The 11,230-nt window shown below is 40.0% G+C and overlaps 1 protein-coding gene across 1 annotated transcript in view; it reads left to right on the top strand.

The window, feature by feature from the left end:
* Positions 1-11,230, top strand: part of Cntnap5 (contactin associated protein like 5) — a 930,940-nt gene that overhangs the window by 430,799 nt on the left and 488,911 nt on the right. The window contains exon 7 of the mRNA XM_004626336.2: positions 1,645-1,785. Within this exon, the coding sequence (XP_004626393.1) occupies positions 1,645-1,785 (141 nt within the window). The remainder of the gene's footprint in view (positions 1-1,644; positions 1,786-11,230) is intronic.

The following is an 11,230-nucleotide window of genomic DNA, read 5'->3' as shown; positions in this document are numbered from 1 at the left end:
GGGCGGGGCTGGCTGGCTTGTGGTGCTGGGGGATTGAACCGTGGTCCCTGTGCTTTGCTAACCTTGTTCTAAGTAGGTGCTTTAGACCACTGAGCCATCTCACCAGCCCTAAATATTGATTCTTCAACCATGACTCTAAGAAATTATTTTAAATAAAATCATAGAAATCACACTTTAAAGTAAAACTGATTAAAATATCAAATCAATTATATTAACAATGTAAAGCAGGGATGGGGAGATAGCTCAGCAGTCTAAGCACCTGTCTCACAAGCACAAGGACCAGGTTTCAATCCAAAACCAGGCATGATGACGTACACCAGTAATCCCAGCCCCGGGGAGGCTGAGACAGGAGGATCGCCAGAAATCTGAGCTGCATTGTGAGGCCCTATACCAAATAAATAAATAATTTTTTAGAAGATCAAAAATAATGTAAAAGCAGTAATAAATGAAAGGCAGTCAACAGGATTAATAACTTACTATATTTTACTGTTCAACAAGAAAGATTTTTTTAAATAATGTGAAACTATGATTAAAAAAAAAAACCCTGTAAATGTTGTCTTTTGGGTGTATGATCAACTTTCATATAAGGAGAATAATTTGTGTGCAAAGAATGCCTCTGCCCGTAGCGCGGTTTGTGCATCGCTGTGTGCGCGTGCCCGCCTGTCTGAGTGAGTGGATACCAGGGGGCTGGACCTGGACCTCCATGTAGTGTGCCTCTCAGACGGGAGTTAGTGTAGGTGCACAATGCACGTGGTGGTGGAAACCGGGAAAGTAAATGGCTACACTTTTAATGATGGTGGGACAATTGATCTTATAAAAATATCTCTCACAGGTGACTTTTTAAATAGTACATGCATTAAAATTCATTTCTATTATGACTGATGTTAAGAATGGTACAGGAAACAAGCCCCCAAATCTTTCCAGACACTCCCACCATAAATAAATATTTTTGCCTGTTTTTTGCCACCTATTTGACATGCACGACTTTGGATCGCTGACACCATACTTCACAACCAACTAGGACTCTCGCACTTTCATTAGATGTCACATTCATTTCTCGCTTCATCATACATGTTCAATAAGTGTCATTACGGACACCAAGGATGATTCCTCATACTGATTTTTATTTGCTTTACGAAACTGCATGGGATCCGTGCCTGAGTTCCCATTTTTCATCTTCCTAGATAACAGTTCGGCAACCACTTTTGTATGAGTTTTTTTTTTTTTATAAAACGCAAGCTTTCAACCGAAGTGTTTATAGCCCTGAAGATGTATGTTTTGTCTGTCCTTTTGCTTTTGTTTGGCTACATAAGATGCTTGTGTAAGAGATGAATATAAAGATGTGGATTATCTTCTCTTTTATTCCTCTTTCTGAAGAACATTGTTTAATTTAGTATTAAAAAGGTTCAGAAAGGAAACAAAAATGGTTTTGTATAATAAGCCTTGAAGAAGCAAGCAATTACAGTTATTTTTACATGGTATAATCAGTATCCTTTTAAATGTGTAATCAAGTGGCATCTATAATTATTTGGACCACTTGGCTCTGGCACACAATTGAGTACACTGAAGTGCACTTGCTCCTTCTTTTCTCCTACTCATTCAGTGCTTGTTACTAAGAGCTGATTTTCTTTTCCTACCATAAAGCTTAGTTTTGGAGGAATTCCAGTACCAGGCAAACCTGGGACCTTTCTAAAGAAAAACTTCCACGGATGTATCGAAAACCTTTACTACAATGGAGTAAACATAATTGACCTGGCGAAGAGACGGAAGCATCAGATCTACACTGTGGTAAGTCCTCTCCTGTGTCCTACCCTTGTGGTGTTCACTGTCAGGGGTAAATTTCGCTCTTGCCCCCGGCCCCTGCGTGTCTTGAGATTGTGTACCGTGAGCTCTTGCAGCGCCTACTAGCCTACCATTGCACAGCAAAGAACAACAGGGCTAGAGACTAAGCCAGGGTGGACAGCATTACTGGCAAAACAAATACATTAAAGACACAAAATTCCGACTTCCTGGCTGTAGTTATTTCCCAGCGTTGGGCAGTACTTGCAGCATAAGTAAGGACTGTGGATTTGGTTGTTATCCTTAGCAAGGGCGACAGGAGCAAGGGCGACCCTATTAGGTCCCTAACTTGAAAGTCAAGGACCTGCGTAGGCATTGCCGACTCACATAGCGCAGGGTAAACAATGTGGTGCGACTTCGGGGTTCTAGGAGGTCCCTTGATCTCATTTGTAGTTCTGGAAAATTATTTTCTAATTAGTTAAAACATGTCTTCCTTGCTAAAGCCTGAGGTTTCCCCAATAGAGCATGAGTCAGAACCAGTGCTTATTATTCTTTTTTTAAATTTTTTTTTCAAAATTTTATTGATAAACAGCAATGAGACAGTTTCAAATCAAATCGGAAGTACAGCTTCAACAAATAACACACTGCGTATATTCTTCTTAGTGGTTAATTGCTGTACAAGATGTGGACTTGAGATCCTATTTACAAACACCATTAGAACAAATCATTCCACTCATTAAGAGAATGTAACCATATATCAATCCTAACCACTTTGAATACACAGATACAAAATGGACATTCATCTGTATCCCCTTTTTTTTCTAAGTTCCGTTATTTGAATATTATAGGTATGTAAACTCAGCAAAATATTCTAAAAGGGTCCAGTAGCCAATAATAGCATTGGGGCTTCTGTTTAACTGGCAATGTCAGAGATCATTGACCTGAGTCCCCTACAGCTCAACATAACAGCATGGCTTTACTTCCTATATTTCGTCTTCATACTTTTCTACTGGATGGTTAAGACCAAGGTAAAGCAGGACCTCTGCAACAAGAGTTGTAGCTTTTTGGTCTGAGAAGGTCAGTGAAATCCCCTCAGATTGTAGAACCTTTGTCAGTGCAGCCATGTGGATGAGTCACAGCCATTGCTTGGCCAATGTGCTCTCTGTGAAAGCCTGAGAGAGTGTTTTCTCCCCTTGTGACTCTCCTTAATTATTCTTTTTTTTTTGAACACTGTTTTCTCAGTACCTCACCCACGGTAGGAGCTAAGCAAAGGCGTGACTGTTTCCAGCTGTACTGCGAACCCTGTCCCCTTGGAGTTCTCTCAGTACTTGCTGGGTAAATGTTGCATCTCTTGAGTCCTGCTTTGTGGTCCTGTCGATATAATTATTATTACGATGTCATTCTCCATCTCTGAGCATTGCCTTTGCTCTGAAAGGTTTTAATAATGTGGCCATAAACACTTTTTTAAGAACAAATAATGCTTACATGGCGTAGCTTTCCCCCGTACATTTTCTTTTATGTGTTTTTTATTATTATCTTTTATTTTTAAAGAGAACACAAAAATGGCTTAAAAAAGGAATAAAAACATTAAAAATGATACAGAATCTCCCTGAACAAAATGATAGGAATTCAAAATTATAAAAATAAATGATGGGAATTCAACAATGGTTGTTATCTTACATATTTTGTCTTTAATTTAGTTGTTGAGATTACCAGACAGAACATTGGTCAACAATTACAAAAAAATTCAAAACGAGAAAAAAGCATTAAATATTAACTGCTCCTTTCAATAGACCAGCAGAAATCAGCAATACAGTTATCTCAGCTATATAGATATAGATAGATATAAAGATATCTTAAGTATTTCTTAAATTATTTTAGTATTTCATTTTGATTTATTTAATATTATAACATCATTCTGCATAAATGTTGTTAGTAGATTCTCAGTTATCATGTAATAAATACATTTTCCTAATGTACTAATTTCATCGTTCTATCGTTTGAGTGAAATATTTAAACCTTATTTCTTTTATCAGTGTTGGGTGGTGTAGGCCCGTAATCTCAGCATTGGGGAGGTTGAGGCAGGAGGATCTCTGAGAGTTTGAGGCTGTGACCTCCCTAGTGAGTTCAAGGTCACTATGAAATACACAGCAAGACCTGCCCTCTCTCACATGCCTCCTTCCTAAAATAAATTATCTTACTTTAAAATTCATGTGATTTATTTTTATTTATTTTTATTTTTTTTATTTTTTTTTAATTTTTTTATTTTTTATTTTTATTTATTTGAGAGAGAGAGAGAGAGAGAGAGAGAGAGAGAGAGAGAGAGAGAGAGAGAGTGGTGTGTGTGTGTGGCCAGCTTAGCCCACCAGGGGGCGGGGCTGGCTGGCATGTGGTGCTGGGGGATTGAACCGCGGTCCCTGATGCTTTGCCAAGCTTGTTCTAAGTAGGTGCCTTAGACCACTGAGCCATCTCTCCAGCCTCTCTTTTATTTTTATAACTGTCATAATTATTACTTCCTCTCTATATACTTAGGATTTTAACATATTTTTTTCTTTCAACTATCAAACACAATTTGTAAAACTTGAGACCGCTATTTTGTGTTCATTGCGTTTAGTTGTATTTTTTGTAGAAAGTAAAAATTGTGCTCTGATTCCTCCCTAACTTTCATCAATTTCTTCTGTTGTCATTTTCTAAATAATTCTCTTTCATCATTCTTTTTTAGGATACATATGAAGATAAAAATTTCTCTTATTCTTGAAATATATTTGCTCTAAATATAAGGTATCGTGTTCACAGTTCCTTTTTCATAGCACTTGGAAATGTTGGGCCATTTTCCTTTCAACTCAGTGACAAATCCCTTCTCTCATTCTGATTGCTTTTCTGCCATAGGTAATGCATCATTTTTCTCTTGATGATTTCCAGATTTCTTTTGTCTTCAGTTTTAGAAGTTTGTCTCTTTTGAGTTTAACCTATTAAGTTTTTCTTCTGTTTCTTGAATGTATGGGCTTCTATCTTTCACAACATTTATGAATTACTCTCCCATTACATGTATAAATACTTTTTATAGCTCTGTCCCTTTTTCACCTTTTTCCTAATTGAATCAATCAGAATAATGTATCTCTTCTTATAATGTTAAAAATCGTATTTTAGCTGCTCTTCAAGTTAAATTATTTCTTATTACATATTTGATATTGCTTGTCTTTGTTCCTCTAGTGGTATTACTATACTCACTTATTAATTTTGTCTAATGCTGTATTTTATAGTTCTAAATATTTCATTCATGTCTTCCTTGTATCTTCTATTTCTTTGCTAAGAAATTCTCCTTGTTACTGATGCTTTCTCACTTGTTATTTGGATTTTAGAGATTATTATTATGCTGGATAGTTTAAAATATATGTTAGATAATTGCAACATTTCTATCATCCAAGCTGGCATTTATTCATTGTCTTTTTTCCATTTCATTTGAGGTCATTTTTTGTCCTGGTGTAACAGTAAAATCTTTTAAACAGAAAACCTGGATATCTCAGGTCTTGTGTTACAGGGAATCTCGTTTAAACCTACTTCAGCCGCTTGTTCTGACATTGTCCAGGTAAAGGATGAAGTTTTGCCTCAGTACTTCTAGACTGGCACAGAAGTGTGATCTTGTTCAGCATGCCCTAATACCGGAGCATGGAAAAGCTACTTGTCCCTAGAGCTACATGAGAGTGTGGATTTGTCACTGATCCCTCTGTCTGAGATCAGTGGGAAAGGCTCAGCGCCTCCCACATGTGACTTGGGCAGACCTTCGAGTGTGGGCGGCTGGCTCTCGCTATCACAGGACTGTAGGGATGGTCGCTGCCCTCCACTGAGCTGTCTCCAGCACCATCTCTGCCGGCGATGGATGGATCCCTCAATCCTGCCCAGAAGCCCAGGGAGAAACTCTGGATTCTCTGACAGTGATTAAATTCCCAGATTCCTAACATTAATTTTTCAGATCTAAGACATTCCTGAATTTGTCTTCTCCGGAAGCACCTGGATGCTGAGGCATCGTGCGGCAGTGTAACAGGCAGGCCCTGGTTCTTTCTGTGGCTCTTGCTTGGGTGGAAGAGTCACTCTTAAAAATATAAAGTCTCACTGTGCTGTCACCTTCTTCATTCATTGCTTAGAGATAACAGGCTTTCAGGATTTTCTTTGTTTGTTAGTTTTTTTATTTTGTTTTGCTTTTTTACCTGTGCTAGTTGAGGTGTTCCCCAGGTTGTGAGCCATTCAGCAGTACCGCAGGGACATGGGAAGAAAAGTAGAAAATACAGAGTTGTCCACGATGTTGTCCCCTGGCTGCACAGGCGGGCGTTCTCTCCTCTGTCACCTTGCACAGCCCTTTCAGGTATCGCTTGTACATAAGCTCCAGCATGGTTGGGCGAACTGGTATTTAAAGGGTCCTGTAATTATATTTCCCTCTGTAAGCAAAACCTATAATGAATATTTATATTTTGGGTCCCATATCAACATGTCATCAATTATTTCTGTATGTTTATGTACATTTTGTGGAATATAATATTTACAGTGAGGGGGACTGCATGTACTGTCCACACCTTCTTTTTTCTTCCCTTTCTCTTCTCATCTTCCTGCTGCCTCCTACTCTCAATCCCATTTCCATTTAAAAAATCTTTGTTTCCTTTACCTGCTTTTGAAAATAGCCCGAGGGACAGTGGGATGAGTATGAGAAACGGGGACCTGAGAGAAATGCTTGAGCCAGCGCAGGTAGCTCGGGGTTGGACTCTTGGTACCTGAGATAGGAGGATTACAAGTTTCAGTCCCACCTGAGGAACTTAGTGAGACTTTCTGTCAAAAATGAAACACACAAAGGCGCTGTGTTCTATCCCCAGTACCATAAAAAAGAAAAAAAAATCATGCCTGGATTTAAAGTTGTCAACATTTAAAAAATCTGAATCCAATATGTTATCACTTCAGTTGGGAAGAGTCAGGATGGTGCTGAGAAGGGCTTTGTCTCCTGGCTGATTCTGAGTCCAGGGACGGAGCTCGCCTACCTTAGACCCTATGCACATCTCTTGACAATCCCCCCCTTGCCCAAGGCTTACTTTTTTGTTTCCTGATTAACCTGTATAGTCCTTAGGTAATGTGTTTTCTTAAGATAAGGCGAGGTTTCTTTTTTTTTTTTTTTTTTTTTTGTGGTCAACTCAGCCCATCCTGTGGTGCTGGGGATTAAACTGCAGTCCCTGCGCTTTGCCTAAAGTTGCCTAACTAGGCCCTTTAGATGGCTGAACTATCTTGCTGGTCTAAGGCAAGAAGATTTGAGGAATAGAAAAATTCATTTACTCCTGCTCCTTCCATAGGATTATTTCCAAGTAATAGTTTTCTTGTTTTGGGGGGTTTTTTTTGTATAGGATCTCACTATGCAGCTCTGACTCACAGTGATCCTCCTGTTTTCAGCCTCCCCAGCACTGGGATTATAAGCATGCACCACTACACTTATTCACTGTGGATGGCTTACTGTGCCTGGGGGTGGGGCAGGCATGGCATGTGGTACAAGGGATCGAGCCTCTGTCCCTGTGCTTGCCTAAGCAGGCGCTTAGTCCGCTGAGCTACCTCACCAGCCCAGAAATATTTCATAATATATCAGACCCTTGTGATCACCACGCTAAGGCAGGGACACTAGCACTGTGGTCACATAGGTAAACCAGAAGTTTTACTTTGTTAACTAAAAGTCCAGGACTTCAAAGAGCAGCACCACAGATCATTGTGCAAAGAGTATGCAGAGTGAGCTGAAATGCAGGAAGTCTAGGAAAACATCGCTCATCTTCATTGTTCATAAAACGGATGCTTAAAAGTGCGGCAGCCTGAGCTAGGATCTCTTGGCAATATTCACAAAGGAAATCTCCGTACTTAGGAGATTAGCACGTGTCTTTAGGGATGAGATATGACCAACACAGTCACCGAGCAAGCAGAACCAAGAGTGTGTGTGAGGACAGACGACCAGAGCTTGTGCGTGTTGGCAGCCCCCCGTTCTTTCCTCAGAGAACCATTCATCAACACATTCACAAATTTGTAGTGATTTTGAAGCCACTTTAGCACTTGTTAAGTTGTCTGAAAGTTTGCTTGTGTTCCTTATCCCTTGGGGCTTCATTTCAGTGTCATTAATACAAGGCCCAGAGAACCCTTTTGGCATGAATGCACTGGAGGGGGAAGAAATCCCAAGAAAACTCTTTTACAGAGCATGTAGACAGTGTAGTGAGTTTTCACTTGCATAATGTGAAGGAAAAACACACATTAGTTTTCTTCTATTGCTTCTATTAAGTGAGGTGAAAAAGCATGTCACACGCACACATTTATGTACGGAACTTAGGATGGCGGTGAGAGGACTTGGTCGGCTGACTGATCCTGTGAGTCCAGAGACGATACTTGCCTCTTTCTGGGAAGGAATGATTTGCACTATTAAAAACTAAAGCACGAACACTCTCATTCCTGCCATCAGACTTAAAGTCTCCGCCCAAAGACATCGTGTCTGCTGCAAAAGTGAGCTTTGCTCCAAGTCATTCAGGCACTGTGGTGCCAGGTAAGGCTTTTGGAAAAAAAAAAAAAAAAAAAAAAATTCACCCTTTTCCAATGTTCACAGTTCCTTTGCAGTGATAGAGGCCTGGATAGCTCAGAGTTTATCAGGACATCAGGAAATCTGGCAGCAGGTGCACGCAAGTGTGCATAAGTTATGAAATGTGGCTCAAGGCTCGGGAAGCGCTGCCTCCCCCGCTCCTGTCGCACACCTCTCCAGTAGCTGCATTCCGCTGGCATCCTCTGTGCCATCTGTCATCCTTCTCTTGTGGGGCCTGCCCACTCCCTGGAGATCTACCAGCTGCTCCATGGGGGACAATTCAATACAGTCTTTATAGCTCTATTTGACTACAGGACAATCCTCCACATGCCAACATGCAGTAAAACTAACAGCTGAAAGTAGACACAAAAAATACCTTGCTCTTCTTCCTCAAATCCTCCATCCTATGATAATACAGTAGCATATAACAAATGATCAGAAAGTAAATGGCCCACTGAAGCATATGTAGAGCACTTGTAATGTGGATTATTAGATACAAAAACATAAGAAATATATTACCAAGGTAGTTTCCTGAACATGATTAATCTCATCTTTTGCATTCCACAAGAAACGATGCTTTCGTTGGAGCTTTTGTTTTGCAATATTGCACCCTCTTTCTAGGAGGCGGGGAGAAGAATATGACTATGGGATAGTTGTTTGTAGTCTCACTTCAATGTAGGTCTTAAAATGATTTTTTTCAATCAAAAGAGGAGCATTTTAGACTTGTTTCTGTTACATGGTCATTGGTAGTAGGGAGAAAAAATAGCTAGTAGCATCACTATGGTTGTAGGATTTGCCTTGAGCCTAATTGACCATGTCAATTAAATTCTGTATCTTTGTATTCAAATAATGGAAACCAGGGAACTGGTTAGTCAGTAGTCAACATTAAGCACATATAAGGATAATAACCAATCCAAGACTAAAGCTTCCGGATAATTACATAGTATCTTTCCACCTGTTCTAGAGGGAAACCTAATAGACTGAATTGAGTGTTCCCAGCAGCAGCAGGTGTTACATAATTGCAGAATGTTTGAGGCCTTCATTTTCTAATCTCTACACTTCCTTTAGGATAGGATGTTGGGCAAATGATCCAAGTACCCATACCCTTGTGTGTAGAATGGGATGAGAACAGTATGGACTTCAAAGGTCTAATGGAAATGCTGACCGTGCTTGCCCTGTGTTTCTCTCAGTGCACGCCCCACAGTGGGCACCAAGTAAACTGGAGCTATAAATAAGCAAAAAGTCACCAAATCATTCAATTATGGTTGGTCTGATTTATTTGCCATTTTTCACAAATAATTAATGAAGCCACCTATAGTTTCTGAATAATAAAAGTAGACTGGAAGTAGCTCATTCTTTCCTGCATCTAAATTCTAGTTTACTCCTAACCTATCTGAATCATAAAGTGGGTTTGGACTAAATCAATTACAAAGTTATGCAACTCATTCCTCTGAGGAAGTTAAAAGACAGCTTCAATCTAGACCTGATTGAATGATGGACTCCTTAAAGGTCCAGTATGTGGAAAGGGATGTTGCCCAGTGCATTCTGGTCTTTATAGGCATACAGACTACTAACAACAGTGGAGCTCTGTGAAATTTGTCTGTTATTATTATTTTTTTTTTGGATCTCCTCTGCCGTTCAATTCATTAGAATATAGTTATCCATTTCTTGCAGCTCCCCAGCGAAGAGAACACTTTCACCCACAGAGAAAGAAGTGCATGTACACTGGTTTCCATTTGTGTGCAGTGCGAGCGCACGCACACACACACACACACACACACACACACTCCCCTACTCAAGCAACCTTTGTCTTACCTTCCTGTGACCCACAAGCTCATGAAAGCTGCTTTGAGAATGCTCCTTTCTGTCTAGTGAAGCCTATAATCTCTTCAGCTTGCCCCAGGATCATGCTCGTCTCTGCAAGGATGTGCGCTGATAAATGACACCTTCCCTTGATTGGAGGCATCTTTGGATAGAGCAGCTATATACCACCTGTGCCCAGGCTGTTTCCTGCTGCTCGCCGCTGCCATCTGACCAGGCTGCCATGCGCTTCCCTGCGTCTGTTTCCGTGCTCCTCGTAGCTCAGAAAAATGATTCTGAATTATGAGCTTCCTGAGTAGTCACTTCTTTTCTTTCTTTGGGAAAATTGAGATGAAATAGTTCAAGGTTATAAAAAGACTAATGTAGCTTACTGTTAAAAATTAAAAAAATATATAAACAGAGAGGAATGGTCATAATATTAATTTCATTGGGCAGCTGTAACAAAGTACCATACACCAGATGGCTTATAACAACAGCAATTTATTTCTCACAGTTGTGGGAGCTGAGGAATTGGAGGTCAGAGCAGCGGGGGTGCGGGGTGCTGGGAGGGCCCTCCTGTGGGGTTGGGACTTCTGGACGCATCCTCGTCCTGTGGGCGGGCGAAGCATCTCCTTGGGGCCTATGCCTTTAGGACACTAAGCCAGGGCGTCAGGATCCAGTCACCTCCTAAGAGGCCTTACCTCTTAATGCCGTCCCATTTGGGATTAGATTTCAACATACAAATCTGAGAGACGCACAAATATTTAGAATGTAGTGGTCATTCTGTAGAAAAAATGGTTTTACCGCCAGTTAAGGAGAATATTCATTTCTGAAGTGCTCAGTTGAATTCACTTGTCTGAAGAAATCATTGTGTGAAGACATTGAAGAAAAGTCAAAAATTTTAAAAATATTTCTATACATTACTTCATAAAACTGTAAAATATATAGAATAAAGCTCCAATCAGCCATAAAAGGATTGACTGTCATATCCATATAACAGAGGGTATACTATACTTTATTGATAATTTTATATCTTCATTGGGAGCATAGTGTTTTCCTTTAAAT

The sequence above is a fragment of the Octodon degus genome, unplaced genomic scaffold (genome assembly GCF_000260255.1).
Source record: "Octodon degus isolate 3935 unplaced genomic scaffold, OctDeg1.0 scaffold00014, whole genome shotgun sequence".
NCBI classification, from domain to species: domain Eukaryota; kingdom Metazoa; phylum Chordata; class Mammalia; order Rodentia; family Octodontidae; genus Octodon; species Octodon degus.
The sequence above is the reverse complement of the archived record's forward strand: the minus strand, read 5'-3'. Positions and strand labels throughout refer to the sequence as shown.